Genomic DNA, 18,152 nt, shown 5'->3' with positions numbered 1-18,152 from the left:
GGAGAAATCCAAGTAGACAATGTCCACTGCTCGCCCCACATCAACTGAACAGGTTACTTTGTTGTAGAAGGCGATCAGGTTTGTCAAGCACAATTTGCCTTGGCTTTTCCCAGCCATGTGCTTCATTTGACTTGTGATCCCAGGAGGATTTGTTCCATAACTTTCCCAGGGACTGGAAGTAAGACTGATGGGCCTATAATTTCCTGGATCCTCCTTTAAGCCCTTCCTGTAGATGGAGGTGAGGTTAGCCTTCTTCCAGTCTTCTGGGATGTCTCCCAATCTCCATGACTTCTCAAAGATTATGAAGAGTGGCCTCGCAATGATGTCAATCAATTTTCTTAACGCCCTTGGATGGATATTGTCAGGGCCCATCGATTTATAGGGGTCAAACTCCTGTAATAGTTTGCATACCAGCTCTTCCTTCACTGATAGTGGTTCTGTGTTTGCATCGACCTGGATTTTTGTTCCCAAGGCCTGAGGCCCAGACAGAGGTGAAGAAAATGTTGAGAACCACGGCCTTTTCAGCGTTGTTGGTGAACACCTCTCCGGTTTAACAGCTGGCCAATATTTTCCTTATTTCTGCTTGTTACGTCCTGAAGAACCCTTTCTTGTAGTTTTTGACATCTCTGGCCATTTTCAATTTTATCTGAGCTTTTGCTTTTCTAACTGCATCTCTGCATGCCCTGGCAATGCTGGTGTAGTTCTCAACAGGTATTCGTCTGCCGTTCCATCTCTGGTACGCTTCTCTTTTGGTTTTGAGCAGACTCAGAAGCTTGCAGTTAAGTCATTTGCAAGGATCCTTTAAAACCAAACTGCCAGATGAATTCTCAGGATGCTCTAAATTTCTGAAATGCCATGTTTGTGAGGAAGTTGTGTCCAGCAATTATATCTGTAGGGAACCAAAGGTTAAAAAGCATTTTTGAAAGGTGTTGAAGATAACATTGTAAATGGTAAAAACTTTCCAGAGAGGAAATTTTTCTTGTTCTTCCATTTATCTATGAAACACAAATACTGTCAAACTCCAAATTTGTAAGAAGCTTTTAATATGCAACTCATTAAATTATTTGATTGCATCTATTTCTAGCCAGGTCTCTTGTCAAGTCAACAATGAGTATAGAAGAACTAACCAAACTCACTGCATTTAACAGTAATTACAACTGACAATGATAAGCGTTATCATGGTGACATTATTGAAAGATGACACACATACAAATGTCCTGACATTTCCAAGAAGGCAAGGAGAGAAACATTGCAATTAAATGTAATAATAATATATATAAAGAAGAAAAATATTCAATGAAAATCTGTGAGGTGGATCCTGCAGTACAAAGGATTTTTTTACTTAGGAATTTTGTGTTGACCCATAAGCTCAAGGGAAAAGGGTCTTTCTAAATCACTTTCCAATACCTTCCTCTTCCAGTCCTCCTCCTCTTCTACTGCTTCTGTGCTGTCCCTCTTCTCTTATCTGTCCCCATGGCTCCTGTTCATCTTTCTTCTTACTTCTGTGCTTCTCAGTCCTCAGCATTTGAGGTATCTGGCCTTCAAGTAGCTTCTCCTGAGCTCTGGCAGAAATCAGGCAGCCTCACCGGTGTTGCTTCCAGCAAGCAGACTTCTGCTCTGGGCCCTGCAGCCCTGAACGGGGCTGATGGCAGAGAAAGTGCTCCCAGTTGTTGTACACACAAAGCACATGGAGGGTCTGGCAGCCAGACACTAACTCACATGTCCTGAGCATGTCCAAGTGACAGTCTGTTAGAGTCTTATAACTCTGCCAAATCTACATTTGTTTTCATGAGGACATCAGAATGCATCTCTAAACTCAGATCTATACCCAGTGAAATGTCAAGTCTTGCTCCAACTCATGGACAATTAGATATTCACTGAATTATTGGGTTTCTTTTTTCCCATCAGTATGGACAAAACAAGGTATATGGACAAAATGGTGGTATACAAATATATTCTGAGAAATTGAATTTTTTTTCCTATGATGTTTGGAAAATCCTCAGCCTGGCCAGACACCTACCATGGAAGATTTCAGTCAGATCAGTTAAAATTTTGCAAAAGTCAGAAGTGACTAAATGCAGAGCCTGGTTGTTGAAAGAGTTAGGCTCTTTGGCTGTGGGTAGTTCTGCCAGCTCTTTTCATTACAAGCTGGAAGAAGGATGGAATAGCATTTTAATCCGATGTACAGTGTATTAAACTGTAAAGCTCCTAACAGAGAGCTAATCTAAAAGGACTTAAGAGGTTTACTTACCTTGGGAAAGTCTAGGAGAAAATATTATGAAATTCATATTAGAAAAAGCAGACTGCACAATATAAACAAGAAAAATAATTTCACTGAGCAGACCTGACAAATGATAGTAATTTGTACATGTGCTTTCAGTGTGACATCTCCTTGATTTCAGGCACTTATCAGAAGCTCTCTGGTTATAAGCCTGTTTGTCCTTATTCCAGACATAGCCCATAAAAAAGCAGAGATGACTGGATGGCTTTTTAGATTTCAGGTGGGACAAATCTTCCTCTTGAAGTACCTTTTTCTCTCTGCTGTCTATACGAGTGCCTAGAGAAACTGTGCTTCATCTTAAGTGCCTAAGTGAGCTGGGCTTGGTCACTAAATAGATCACTTGAAATTTTGAGCTGCCTAAGAGCACTAATCAGAGCTATGTAGCTAGAGATACACCTTATCTCTTTATAGACAGGGAAGTCTCAGCCTGTTTTCTCCTTCACAATACATGCCCTATTCAACAGACCAGTAAATCCACTGGTCTTCAGGTCATCAGTCCTGTTGTGTGCAGTCCCAGGACAGGAGAGAGGCTGATCAGCTTCGCAGTAGCCACCCCCCACCTCCTGGGGCACTCAGGGGTGCCCCATTAAGTGCAGATTCCTTCCCCAAAACTTAGTGCTAGGGCCACCTGTAAATCAGGTAATGTGCTGCAGTGCTTCCTCACTCACCAAAGAAGAAACGAGAGATTTTTGAACAGTTGTTGCATCATTGGGCAAGAGCCTAACTTGTTTCCCTGTTCAGGGATGAGACAGGTCAAAGCTCATTAGCACGTGTGAGAAATTCACCACAGACCCTCTGCTGATTAAGCAAATTTAATTAACAAAATATGATGCAAATTTGCCACAGGACTACTGTGCCCAGCTGAAGGGCAGCTTTGGCAGTGTTCTTACTGTTCCAGCATTTCAAGATTCATTAATCCTTTTTGTGGTGTATATTTATGCCCCAGGGGAGTTCCTTTCAAATTGAGTCTGCTCTCAGAGCCTTTTCTCTCAGCTTGCCCATGTTTACAGTTCTGCATAATTTCTATTTTTGTTTTTCTTACCTGTTGCTTGTTTTATTCTTCTGTTATGAGGGATAGGCATAATTAAGCTACAACACTCTTTTACCTTTTAAATCTCCAATAAAAATCAAATATCCTCTCATCTTCTGGGTATCATGGCCATTCACTCTATATCATTGTCCATTTGGTGCTTGACTGACCAGATTTTAATGCTACTTTAACCCTCCCCTCTATAAATAAGAAGGTAGTTCCTTCCTGAAGGTTTTTCTGAATCAATAATCAGATACCATTAAAATAATTTTGAAAAGCTTACATTTTGTTTTAATCATAATGGCTATATTTCTTTTATGGCCACTTGGGTAGTGTTTTAATTTTTCTTCATTCTGGAACCAATGCAAAGTTTTATTTAAACAGAATAAAATCTCAGCTGCTTTCCTCGGCAGCTTTGGAAAGCAACTTGGATTAGGAGCTGCCACTCTCCACGTTACATCAACCTTTTAGTCTTTTTAACTTAGATTTCCCTCCTGACTGAAAATTTAAGTGAAAGTTTTTCATCACCAACATTCAGGTGTGACTTGTAAATGCACACACACAAAAAATCTTTAGCCAGAGAACAAGACCTAAAAAGGAATTATTCTTTTCCAGTGAAGAATTCTGAAATTGAGCTGAACAGATGATTTTTTTCCAACACTGCACAAAGGCAGTCAGGAGTCATGTGGCCGGTGGGGAGGAGGAGAGATTCCTCTGTGAGTCGCAGGATTCTCCATGCAAACAAAACCAGCTTGTTTGCAAAACCTCTCTCCTGGACTCCCTTTACTTCACAACTCAGTAAGAAGCTAAGGAAAAGCCAATCGCCCTTGAATGTAAATAAAAATGAGTGCTCGGCTCGAGAAGGTTCCTTTTGTCTCTGCTGGAGTTGTGCGTAGAGTATTTCATCCTTTAAGGTGTGTAGTAGAATTTACTCATGGGAATAAGGAAATCACTAAAGCTGATACCCTTCAACATAGAAAGAAAAAATGAGTGGTTCATGGATTTAATATTAAACTAAGGAAAGGGCTACTTTGATCACTGAGTTTGATCTCTTAACTTGAACTTCAAACATTACCAAATAGCTCAGGAGCTTAGTCATAAAAGTAAGGTTTCATCCATTAACAAAATAAAACAGTAGTTTTCACTGTGATCTGTATTTCCTTGAATTTCAAAAGGATTTACATCTGGGGCTTGTTTTGGACCTGTTCTTGTAAAAGAGGTCCCTTGAATGTGACTTGTTCTTCCTCTAGTCTATGGACAATGTTATTTTTAATAAATAGGAAAAGTGTTTCATTTTCTTAACTTTTGGAAAAATCACTACGGTAGTGAATCTATAAACATCTTACAGTGTTTATAAAGTTAGCCCTGAGGATGCTTTTTGGATACTCCAGGTTGAGGCTCTGGTTTCTTCACATCCTGTTCTTTTTTTCTTTGTAAACTTCAGCACTTCACACACCAAATATAAAAGTTGCATTTTATTTGACCTTTGTCTCCTCTTTTCCCACATCCCTACTTCTCTGTTTGGAAAATGTTTTCTTTACTTGACAAGCTAGGTACAATTCCTTCGGCTTCAAGAGGGACCAGACTGCATCTGTCTGCTGAGGCAAAAAATTTATTTAACAGAGCACAGCTGGAACCCAGACAACTAAAATCAGTCAACCAGACAATTGCTCCATTTGATCAGTGATCCTCCACTCTGATGGCCTCTCTTGTTTGCATCCCTGAAGATAGTGCATTCTTGAAGCAGTTCAGGATTTGAGCCACATTTATTTGTTTTTAAACTAAATTTCATAGTAAATGTGTACTAAACACTAATCCTAGTACTAGTACTAAACACTAGTCCCTTTCAAACTTTTGTCCCCACTAATTTTCCTTTTATTTTGGGACTGATTTCACCTTATTTTTTAAATCCACTGAATATATGACAAGGCATAGGTTGCAGTAATGTAACCACAGTCCTAAACAAGAAAGAAAAGTAATTCTTCACATTGTGTTCAACAGATGCAATCGCCATGTACTCCTTACCCTAATTTGTGTGTACAGTCTTTCTGCATACCTTCTAGATGACTGGGTTTCCATTAGTCACTACTCTTCAGGGCAGTTAGGGTAAGATGTAGGTGTACTTAAGGATGGACCTTATTTTGTAAAGTTTATGCAGCTACTAGCACTTTACCTCTGCATGCCTCCATTTATAAAGTCTTCCTTCCTGTAAAAACAAGTCTGATTAATGCAGGTTGAATTTGCATGGTGTAAAACCCAGTCACCCCTTCTACCTGTCAGTGCTACAGGTGTATAGTATATAGAAATGTCTGTTGCATGGACAGTGCCATGCCCTGCTCAGCAAAGCAGCATGATACGTCCCAGCCATGCACTTCTCCATTTAGTGCTCATGCCCAACAAAAGCACGTTTCCAATATAAATGATGTGTTATGCTGTCAGAAGTCTCCAGCCAACCAACAAAAATTGAGACCTTCTCAAATTTTAGCATGTGCATTACAGGAGGTTTGCAGGACCTGACCCCAGATGACTTTAATCTAACAGTTTAATTCATTTGTCATAGTATTTTGTAAATTATGGCAGAGGTTGGCTTTCAAGGATGATGTGCCAGACTGTACTTTTCTTTCTCAAATTAGAGATTAAGCCTGACAGTAGAAATTCAGTGAGAGCCAAGACACATTGCATCTCAACAAGACAAGGTGTTGATGATCAGCTGGTTGTTGATACCTTGTCTCCATGGCAGCAGCAGCTCACAGCTCCTGCTGAATCAGGAGCAAGAAGGTGGGTATTGGTGCTTCTCACAGCCCCACCAGAATGCTGTAGTTTCAAGCCCCATGGCATCCACAATCTGACAGAGATAAATGATGGCTCAGTACATTTATACTGTATTTATTACAGTAGTACCCCCAGCCTTACTCATTTTTTATTATGCAAAGAATACTCAAACTGCGTTTAAATTTTCTTTTGCATTATTTCTCATATGTATGAGAATAATGGCCGTAGTGAGTGAGATAACTGTGATTAATTTTACTAGTTCTTTGCTGGAATGAACAAGCTGCAGAATTCCATGTTTGTGTAAGCCAGTGTAAGGTTTGTTAAATATAAAAGCTAAACGAAAGCAGGATTACACACGAATTCCACTCGTAACAGAAAACCTATGGCAGGCATCAACTGTAAAGGCATTAAATTTCATGTGAGGATAAGTATTATCCTTACCAAAACTACTAGCTAGCATGTTTCTCTCGGTCTCATCTCTGAGATGTTTAAAACATGTTTTGCTTATCTCTTAAAACACTGAAATGGCTTTCATTTGTACTGTTTTGTTTGCCAGTGATGGGAAGACAAATAAAATCTCAAGATATTTGAGACAAATGAAATCACACTTACTCCTTTTTGTCTTCTGTTTCATTCTACCTCAGAGTTTTCTAGAAATCTCAAGCCACTCCCAGTCTCACTGGGATCTCAATTCAAGTTTTTTCATTAACTTTACAGCTCTGTGAGGTTCAACCTGTGTACAACAGCCCGCTTCTGGCATGATGCTGACTTAGTCCTGTTTTTCATCTTACCTTCCCATATGTCCTGCCCTCTTTTGGTTGTTCTTAAATTAGAGAAAGAGCAGTTACCTTCAGGAGAAGTAAACATAGTCAGGAACATAGAAGGGAGGAGGTAGAATTTCCTTGCAGAGTAGAAGTTTATCCTAAAAATCCTAATTTACTTTTTAAGTTTTTTAAAGTATCTTTAGGTAACTTAATTAAGAACAGAGCTGGGCAAAGAGGATGCATATTGCTATCTTTGTTTTACTCATTTCTGAAGAATTTAGCCAAGGTAAATAAACTGTAGTAGAACTCAATCCTCTAATTTAGGTTACTCACATAGTATCTGCTTCATTGAAATTGTAAGTGCCTGGCTCAGGAAAGTGAGCTAATCCACTTACAATACAATATACAATTAATGAAGGACAGATTTGCTGGTAAAGGCCTGGAGAGGAAGTTGATGGCATGGTCTGTCTTTGGCATCTTCCCCTGTGTTGAATTTGGTACCTCTGGCAGTTTTGAATGCTCTCTTAAATTGCATGAGGCCACAGGAAAAGTTAGGACCTTCTGTTCATTCATGGCCTCTTCTAAGGACAGACACATATCAAGCTAAATGTAGTCATAGCATATGTTAAAGCAACAAGTGTAAGGGTCAGGAAAGCAAAAAGAGGAAGCTTGTGATTTGGGCATGCAGTTGCATGGAGAGAAAGCCCTTTCGGCTGAAGCCCTCATCTGCCTGTGTATATTGTATTAGATCACCCGTGAGTAAGAACAAAACAAATCCGGCTACAGGATGTGGAAGCTGCCTGCATCCTCACTAGTAGGCCCAAAAATAGGCAGCACTTTGCCTTTCCCCTCACTAACTCATGACTCATGTGGGAGTCTCTGCAAGAAGGTAGATAATCCATGCAGAACAACGCTCCAACAGTTGCTGCAGGGAGAACAGAGCACAGAACCCAGATCTTTCTGTTTCCAGTTTAGGCAGAGGACATCTGGTGCCAGTGTGCCTGAACTGCAGCAGAGGTATCAATGATACGTAAGTGCCCAGCCTTGCAATAAATATCTTTCCAATGGAGATAGCCTGGGCCAGAGACAGCTGCTGTTGGGCAGCTAGAATGTGGCCACTGTATTTTTTGGAGTAGGAAAGCTTAGTAGTGCAAATATGAGACACTGTACCTGAGGCGTCAGGGTGAGAGCGTGATTTAGAGCACACTGAATATACTAGTAGAGAGGTAGGTAACCTTTCAGACAAGCTGAGAAGATATCTACAGAATTAGGCAGTCCTGAAAACTAGTGTACATAACCATGGCCTAGGAATAACATTGGGGTTTTGGAACCAAAATTTGAATGTAGGCATACTGGATCTCACAGCAGATTTCTATAACTTGTGAACATACTTTTTTTTTTTGTTTGTTTCATTATTCTTCTGCACTTTCAGGTGCGCAGTTCTAGCATCCAGATTTCTTGTTGCTCTGTTCAGGGTTTGAATGCTATACTTACAGGCTGTTTGAGGGATAATTTTATTTTGAGGGATTCCCTAGGTTATCATCAGTCAAGACTTTTAGAGAGGAAAAGGCTGTAGATCAAGATAAGAGTAAACTAACAAACACAGTTGTTATAATGCCCAGTGATGCTAACTCCTGAAAAAGTGAGGACAAAATATGAGGAAATTCATGAAATCAATTATAAGGATACAAAAATGAAGTCAATTAAATGATGCAGAAACTCTGCATACACTGTTATCTTCCATTCCTTTCCCTGTGACACTGATTTTTTTCCCAAAATGGCTAATACTCTCCTCAATTTTCCTCAAGGCTCCCTTTGACAATTCAAGAGGACAGTTGTTTACAGTCACACAGTGAGTCCATAGCAGAATTTGAAACAATAATCTGGCATCCTACCACCTAGGCTACAGTGAAAAGCTACTAGGTCATGCTATTCCTTGATACTACTGGTATTGTTTTATTATATATCTTCTCAGTAACAGATGTATAAAATACTGAACACTGATTTTTTTTCTGAGAAAAGGAAATTTTTTTAGACATTTTTTGGGGAAGTTTCCTTTTTGGGATGGCTGCACTTGATAATAGTAGCCCAGGCTTTTCAGAGAAACATTTTCAATAATTAAACATTATACTGAAATTAGAGGACATTATTTAGTAGGAAGGTGGGTCTTTGCTTAAATAAATGCTTTTAATCAAAGATACCACATTCATCAGAAACTTGTTCTACATTGCAGAGAGATTATTTGAGTATTAGCTTCAAATTTGATTTGCACAATTAAAAACTAAAAAAAAAAAGTCTTCCTTGGGATCTGAACAGAAAATAAAAATGTGACTGTATGCGATGAGAAAAATGTGATGTTACTCAGTTTCAGTGGCTATGAAACCTTAAATGTTGAAGCAATAGGCCGTTGTTTCCAAATACTCTTCACTGCTTATCTCAGTAAGTTTCCGAATTCCCTTCACTGCTAAAGCTTGCTCCAAATAAGACCATAGTTTTCCATCATTAAATTAGATTGAATATGTATTTTCTCACCTGTGATAGTCCAACTATATTGAAGATGTGATTTTGAAAAAGGGGATAGTTTGGTGTATAAAATGATTTATAAAATAGTGTGCATTGTCTGATGATTATTTTTATTTTTACAATAAAACATGCTGAGACTGCCTTTGCTATCAAAACTGTTTTGTACAATGTAATTAAAAAGCTTAATATTGGGCAACATGGAAGACAAGAAATAAGTGAGTCTACATCCATAAGTGCAACAAATTTACATTATAAGAGAGATACATCCCTCGTCAAGGCAAGGTCAGTTTTATGGGAATGACTTTTCTTGGGCTTCAGCAAAAAGCCAACACATAGTTACTGCCTTTTTAAGAAACAATTTAGAAAAGGGCAATTTAGCCAGCTCGGTAGGTGATAGTCACAAAGAAAAGCTTAGTTCATAAGAGTTAGTCATTTGGATGTGAGAGGTAGCTCATGTCCCCTTCTCTCAGCTTTCAGTTCCATGTTTGAACATATAAATTAAAAAGGGTGGAAGTTCAAAGCAAGGACATGTAAATTACACAGTAACTATTTTTAAACTAAAACTTTGCGTTTTCAGAAGATTGGACTGTTGTTCCCAGGCTTATAGTTTTCCAAGATATATCTGACTTCTATATTAGCTGTTCATACAAAAAGAATTTGGAAGAAAGATTAAAACCATGAAATCACTGCTGGTAAGTCCTTTTTTGTCAGACTAACACACTCTTTCAGTGTTAGGCAGTGAAGATTAACTTTGTCTCTAATACTGGTTTTATTACAGGTTTGGATTACAGATTTATTTTCAATGACCTATCAAAATTAACAGGCTCCTTACTGTTCACAGTTTATCAGGATGCCCCAGAGCTACTTCAGCAATGAAGAAAGCAAAGCTGTCTGGAGAACAAATGCTAACAATAAAGCAGCGGGCCAGTAATGGTAAATTTTTAATCATTACCTTTTCAAATATTACTTCTTTGTAAACTAAAGTTACCATTTTTCACATTTTTTTTCCTACATATATAAATCTTTATATAAATAGTGAATTCACTGTCAGTAGAAGTGAAACTGGGTTTTATGCTGTGGAAATCTGAGACAGCAGTGGAGTGGTCAGACTGGTCTGAGTTATGTCTACATAAATCTAAACCACTAAAATATTTCAAAGTACAATATACCATTATAATTTTCTGGTTCTCATCTCATTCATCAAAGGTGGATAGTTGGTCTTATATTGCTGCAGGATTCAGAAGAGAAAAAGGTTTGATTTCCAGAATGTCAAGTCCTCATGAGCTCCCTTGAATTCATTTGAAGCTGTGGTTCTGTAACCTCTGGCAGATGTAGATGGCCTTGTGCCATTTTATCTCCAGTAATGTGCAATCCTTCCTGGGAACCTTGAGTTGCAGGGAAGATGATGAAAGTACCTTGGATGAAAGTCAGGACAGTACCCTGATAGTTGGAAGTGCAATAAAAGCAAAATGTAGGTGCTTCAGTTCAAATAAGTAATGCACAAAAGACTTGTCTGGGAGGTGCCTAAGTCCTGAGTTTTCTTGGAAAACTTCATGTAGTCGCTTAGTCTGTGACTGTGCATGCCTTCTTAACTGTTGGTGTTGACTGTGTTTGAGAGCCACAAAGCATTTCAGTACAGGGCAGGAGGCATTTCAACCCACACTGCCAGCACAGCTGGAGAAAGCATTGGCTGTCTTTGTTCAATAGCTAGTAATGAGGGAGTGGAAGATCTGGATGTCGTTTTGTCTATAGCCTGGGAAGTACTGAAAACTGTATCTGCCGTGCCCAGGAAGAATGCCTTAAGGAGTGGTCAGTCTAGGGATATTTTGGATACTTAGGGGGACACACAACATCATTCCTATTAGAGTTAGGCACTGTGGGAAAAGGTGTGCAAGATTCACACTAGAGTAAGAACAAGAGAGTGGAAACACCAGTTTCTCTAGCTTTAGGAGTTCAGATTTTGACTTCAGAGAAAACAGATCTAGCTCTTCCCAGAACTATTTGATGCTTTGTTATAGTAATTACAAGAATAAGTAAAAAAACCCTTCACAGTTTATTCTTATCTGAATCCTCAAAAATACAGGTACCTTTAAAATCCTGTTCTCTCAATGTTTCTGCCATAAAAACTCAGAGATCACTTCCATTTTGCAAATTATTCTGTATATCATTATTTAATAACACCCTTCTGAACTGTGAAATTATTAAAAGCAGCAGCAGAAGCACAATATATCCCAGTACATCAACAAAATTTCACTATGTTGGGAAAAAAAAATCTTCTGAATTAGTTTCAAAATATTTTAACAACACTGTAATATGCAGAATTAGCTTGTTAAGATATTTTCTTTTCCTTCAGAAGATCTATAAGTGAACACAGTCTTTCATATAAGTTACATATGATAGTGGAGCAAAATTTGTTGCTGCAGGTGCATTTCTTATAATACAAAGTTAAATCAGTACATATAAAGAAAAAGGTGTGTCTTATTGATCCTCTAGGCATTTTCAACACTCTTGCTGGAAAATTGCTGCAATTTTAAAAGAAAAGTAGTGGAAAATACATTGGTTTAACTTCAAAAGAAAAGTTGGAAGAACGTTTCCTTTTTCTTTTTTACTTTAATACTTTTACTTGAAATAAATTTATTTTCAAATATGGAAATAATTAATTCACTGAACTCTGATTTAAAGTTTAATTATTTTAACACCCCTTTTATTTTTATATCACCCAGGTATAGAAAATGATGAAGAAATTAAACAGTTAGATGAAGAAATCAAAGAACTAAATGAATCCAACTCCCAGATGGAAGCTGATATGATTAAACTCAGAACTCAGGTAACAGTTTTATGAAGCCCTAAATTCAGCTGCTTTTTCTACATGACTGATTAAAAGAAATATAGGAAATATATTGTTCCCTTTTATGTTTCCTACATACTAAGATTTCTATCTGTGATTTGCCATTTATAAAATCAGAAAACAATATCCATTATGCAATTTCCACATCAGTTACCAGGATTAAAAAAAAAAAAAAAAAATCTTAGCAAAGTATATTCTTTAAAGTAATGTCAAAAGCATGACCTGTCATGGTCAGCTTTGTATTTTCCCTTGATAAGGCTATGCCTTTCTAATAGCAGTTAAAATATTGTGTGACATAATGGTCATTAACATAAGTTACAAGGTGAAGGAGTCCAGATGAACAACATGGCTTTTGCCCGGTCTGTCTAAAAGAGGAAATTTAGATAGGGAAGTGAATACCTGTTATGCTTCACTTCATCATGTGGTACACTAAGTGCAGCCCTTGGCAGCAGTAGTGGTTCCACAGATCCAGCCTAATTCCTTTTAGGTTCCACATAAATCTGTTGGGGAGGAAAAAAAAAAAAAGAAAACCTAACATCAGACTGTTATTTAAAACCTCATTATTCATCAGTCCTAAAACTGGATGGAAAAAGCAAAGGAAGGAGTTTAATTGAATTCTTTCCCTGGCATTTTCCAGTGTCCAACATAGCTTCTGGTGCTTTTTTCTTCACATGATTTGAGCACAGACACCAACAGTGAGATTTACCACAGTTCTCGCCATTTATCGGCCTTTAGTCCCATGGTCATAATCATCCAATTAATCTTGATGGAAACAGAGTAAACCATTCCTTGTTACTTCCTTGTCTCCTGCTTGTGGAGAAGAGCGCCATGTCCATTGTACTCCTCCTCCTCCTCTTGTATACTCATAAATAGAAGGCAGGATCTGCCTCTTCAGCTTGGTTTTTCTTTGACTTCTAAACCAAATTGATATTGAAACCTCACTTCTATTTTATGCCTGTATTCAGGGTTCTGTTCTCATTATTCAGCCTTTATAGGATTTGACTTATGTTTTACATGGTTTTCTGATGTGACCCAATATAACTGTAGGCTAATGAGGACAAAATATGCAAGAATGTAAAGCAAGAAGAATAATCAATTGCAGGAAAATTGTATGTATTTATGTTGGAGGAATTTGGTGCTCAGTTTTGAATCTGGCAGCATTCAATCTGCATTATGTTTTCTTTTGCTTAATACAACGCTGTAGGTGCTATTCACATACAGACTGATTTAGCTGAGATTTTAAAAAAATGTGAAGCCGTTTGGCTGTTATGTGCACATTAGGTAAATGCTCCAGTTGTCAATAACTTTCCTAATTCTATTTTTGGTCAGGTGAATAATAAAAAAGAAAAGCCATGATAATGCTATCACAGACATAAAACATGTATGGAGTTTCAAAGATATAGCTAGGAATTTCACATCAGGTTTTGATCTGAAATGAGTACAGAAGAGTACTTCAGTGGTCTCACTTCCTAGATCCCAGAGTAGTGCTATTTCATATTCTTAGAAATCAGATGAGGCCTGGGACCACTGCATATTCTTGGTAAAGAAACCTCAGCTGATGATTTTACCATCAGGTTGAAAGGATGCTTTTCACACCTTGGTGCAGCAGATTTAGAAAAAGGGTAGAATGACTGGCAGTGACGCATACTGTCATTAAAATAAATAGGATTCTAGAAAATAGAGTTACAAGAGACCTTGAAACATTATTTTGTCCACCAGTCTTATTCCCTTCTTACTTCTCAGCTCTTCCTAAACCAGTCCTGACAGATGCTTGTCTAAGCTGTCCTTTACTTACTACACTAGAGATGCCACAGTCTCTGGGCAGTCTGGTCTAATACTTACCTGTTCTAACCCAACTAGCTACTGATGCCTAGCAGAAAATCCCAGCTGAGTTGAACTTCACAGAAATTCAGAGGCCTCCATTTTGAATTCATACACTTTCCTGAAGAGAAGCAATTTACATTTCCAACACATAGTTACATTGTAGTCATTATCAATCTGTTAAGAGCATCAAAGTCAACAGTCCCCTTTATTTGCAACAGTAAAATTATATTGAACATAACAAAATGTTTGCTGATAAACCTTTAGAAAATCATTGTGCAACCTAGATTTCAGTAAGACTTCACGGGCGGGGAATATGCAATAGGAAAATAGCGGAAGTTCTGTGAAACGCCAGAAGTAGCAACAGTCTTGTTTGATATGGGTTTGCATCCTGTATGATTGTAAGTGCCAGCAAAAGTTTTTCCTACAACAGGAACTTCCCTTCCATGTAGAATCTTTTCTCTTCAATAAAGTGAAAAGGCACACTTGCAGCCATTTTCTTAGTTGGAGCATTCATAAGACTCTCCTTTACCCAGCTGCCTTTTTCCTTAAGACTTTGAAGAAAGTATTTTTAATGTAAAATCTTCTAGTAAATTTGTTCAAATTTAACATGCAAAGCCAGAAGTATGAGAGGGGCAGAAGCACCTAATTGTGTGTCCCATACAAGCAACAGGTTATCCTGTTTTCAGAGTAGATACAAGTGAACATTCATTAATTTTAGGGTAAAATGTGGGGAGGGTAATTTAGCCTTTAAGCAAGTGAATACAATAATTAAGTATGCCAGTTATCTTAAAATACTTACAGATGACTACTAAATGAAATTGTGAGATATGTTGATCAGCTGCCACTGTATTTACAGATAGTCAGCATCTCACATGAAAAAAGAAAAATTATCTCTTCAAGTAGCAGTACCCAGCTAGCTAGAAAATCTATAAAATGTCAGCTCCTACTTAAGTTAGCGTGAGGCAGCAGCACCAGTAGTATGCCATACTGAAGTGGGCCTTCATTGACATCAGACTCTTCACTTTGGTCTGCAATTTCAAAACCAGGTTTTAGGGTTAATATTGGAGCATGACTGGTGCTAACAAGCACTTGTGAAAGGTGCTTTGCATTTGCATATAGCATTGCTCTCTGATATGAACAAGCTGAAAGCAAAACAAAAGAGGAGGATGTGTTTCCAGTTTCAAAGCTGTAAAAAAAGTATTTTACCTACTATATGTTGTGGAAATAGCTTAGAATCAATTAACTGTGGCAGAACCAAAACCCTGCAATAAACTAAGCAAAAGCTTGGATTAACTGCTATATAAACACCTGTAGTCAAAGTAAGAGATACTTGAAAGTTGTTTTATGTAGCTGCATCACTTGTCAAAGTTACTTCTGTCAACTAAAGGGCTGTATTTCCATAAGCAGGCTGAAACCTTAGGTCCAGAATAAAACTTGAGACATCTAACTACCTGATTGTGCCAACAATTTCCTAAAATTTACTCACCCATGATCAAGTTAATATTCACTTAAGAACTTTTTCCCCTTCTGCCTGCTACAACCGCACAAACCTCCAACCTTCCCATCAGCATTTGAACTGTATCAATTCTTCCTACAGTTCACTGTCTATGCCAATGTAGAAATGGATAAAGCTCATTTTGAGATTTCAAAACCTTGTGTTCTTTGGCACTTTTTCCACTTCTCTGGCATCTTTTTTCACCCTCTTGTCAACGCATATTTTAATCTACACACATAAAAGCACACTGTACACATTGTAATAGATGTTAACAGTTGTCATCCAATGTGGAAAGTAAGGACAGGTCTACAGAGGAAAGCGTAGACAGATATGAGTGAGCTCTGCATGTGCTCTCGACGAGTTGGACATAAGCCAGTGCTCATCTGAAAGCCTTACAGCTTCATTAGCACAGTGCTCTGCACAAGCTTGGGTAAGTTGCCTCTCAGTAATGGTTTTAGCTCAGTCAGGGCACCATGCAGGGCACCAACTAACTTGTGTCTGGTCACCTGGGAACACAGGCAGAGCATACTCTCAGTTGTCTTCACCTGTACACACAGTCATGGCCCAGAGACCCACTCTCCTGGCTATGTGCAAATTTCCTTCTGTTCCTTCAGTTTTGCAAGTCATTGCATGTATTAGAAAACTTTCTGAATTTGTACATACATCACAGTAACATGCAATGGTTCAGCTTTCAAAAGCAGCCCTGTGAATTTGCATAGAAAATTACAAATTTGAAATTACAAAGAGCTAAACACTGGCAGCAAGGAACTGTGCATGCTTAACTAACAATACATATATATATAGCAGAAAACAGAAGAAATGCATGACTTACTGCAGAATGTTCCTAAGGTAGGCTCCTGGGGGTAGAAGTGTTTAACCACATGGGTGAACTTGCAGAACTAACGTCCTTCTTGATGCCTTTCAACTCAAGAAGAAAAGCTCTAAAGCAGTGGAATCAAATCCAAGTTCATTCATTATTACCAATATTAAAAAGACAAGTTGTTAAAGTCATACAACATGCAGTAGGAATAAGAAACCCTTAACAATGATAAGAATTGCAGACTCAAGCAAAACCTTTTTAAGCGTGAATGAATGGACCTTTTTCTCCTTTCCCTGGTATTTCTGTTATCTCTCCTTTCAAAGAGCACATGCTTTATAACAGCTTGCCTTATATTACATTGTACACAAATTTGTCCATTTTAGATTACCACAATGGAGAGCAACCTGAAGACGATAGAAGAGGAGAACAAAGTAATTGAACAGCAAAATGAGTCTCTTCTTCATGAATTGGCCAATTTAAGCCAGTCTTTAATTCATAGTCTAGCTAATATCCAGCTGCCACATATGGTAAGTGATTGAGAGCACAAGTTAAGGAATTTGGCGATCTTCAGTTCACTTCATACAATAGATGTCTTTTTTTATGTTTATGTTTCATCAACCAGTTGGATATTTGTGGTAACAACACTGAAACCATAAAGATACATTTAACTGCTAACAAAGACATGGAGGGCCTGTTCCAGTGTATCCTGTAAAATTAAGTAAGAACTAAATAGGCATTTTAAATATTATAAAAATTGGTGGCAATATGCCTTGATAATATGTTATGCTTAAATGAATATACGATTAAGAAAATAAAAGTTGTATATGAACTACTATTTAATATCTCGTAGGAACCAATCAATGAACAAAATTTTGATGCTTACGTGACCACTTTGACGGACATGTATACAAATCAAGATCGTTATCAGAGTCCAGAAAATAAAGCCCTACTGGAAAATATAAAGCAGGCTGTGAGAGGAATTCAGGTCTGAACAGCTGCTATAGTGGTGAAAGTCTTGCTTAAAAAAAGGATGCCTCTTGTTTTTTGCTGCTGTAATTTACCAGAAAGTGTTATATATTTATTTCTGTTTGAAACAGTGTTATGCTTACAAGACTTCATAATGATTTTATGTCTTGCTTTAAAGATAGTAACTGCAGAATAGTTTTTTGAATACATTCACATTTTGTACGTTTTCATATAAGCTGACATAGTGTGATATGCCATGTAATGTTTATAGCTGCTAATGTATGCACATTTTTGGGGTATATATATTTCTGAAGAGGTAAGCTGATCAAAATAAATAGAGTGTAAATTCTTTTTAATGCTTTAGTGATTAAATGTTTTAGTATTTTGAACTGAAATGGACAAAAAAAAAAAACAGCTTTGAATGACAATGTTGCGGTCTGCAGCCACTTTTTAAACACTATCATTTTGCCTCATGTTGGAGGATTTTATGGGATTTAAGAAATACATTTTGTGTGCATATTGTTTCATAGCAAAAATTGGTTGCAAAAATGCTTTATTTTTGAACAATGCTTGAAAATATTATGTGACTTTTGTTTTTGGAGGATGGTGTGTGGTGGGGGCAATAAAATGAGGTTTTTTGAATTCCAAGAAAATGACATGGATTAGATGTAAGATACAAAATGGGTAATTTATTGTAAGACAACATCAAGCCATGGAAACTTGACAGAAGATTCAAAGCAGCTTAAACAGCACTTTTTAATTAACTTCTAAGCATTACATGGTATGAATATGGGAACTTCCATTATGAAAAGAACTATATCAGAGGTGG

The 18,152-nt window shown here is 37.6% G+C and overlaps 1 protein-coding gene across 11 annotated transcripts in view; it reads left to right on the top strand.

Moving 5' to 3' along the window:
• The window catches only part of MYT1L (myelin transcription factor 1 like), a 314,269-nt gene that overhangs the window by 294,271 nt on the left and 1,846 nt on the right, over nt 1-18,152 (top strand). For all 11 annotated transcript variants that reach the window (XM_074819977.1, XM_074819976.1, XM_074819975.1 and 8 more), the window contains 4 exons: nt 10,212-10,303; nt 12,094-12,197; nt 16,741-16,884; nt 17,208-18,152. The exon at nt 17,208-18,152 is cut by the window's right edge and continues 1,846 nt beyond it. In XM_074819977.1, coding sequence (XP_074676078.1) covers nt 10,212-10,303; nt 12,094-12,197; nt 16,741-16,884; nt 17,208-17,348 — 481 coding nt within the window. In that variant the 3' untranslated portion in view covers nt 17,349-18,152. The remainder of the gene's footprint in view (nt 1-10,211; nt 10,304-12,093; nt 12,198-16,740; nt 16,885-17,207) is intronic.

This window comes from Strix aluco, chromosome 3 (assembly GCF_031877795.1).
Source record: "Strix aluco isolate bStrAlu1 chromosome 3, bStrAlu1.hap1, whole genome shotgun sequence".
Lineage (NCBI taxonomy): Eukaryota > Metazoa > Chordata > Aves > Strigiformes > Strigidae > Strix > Strix aluco.
Note: the sequence above shows the minus strand (reverse complement) of the source record. Positions and strands in the feature narration are given on the sequence as shown.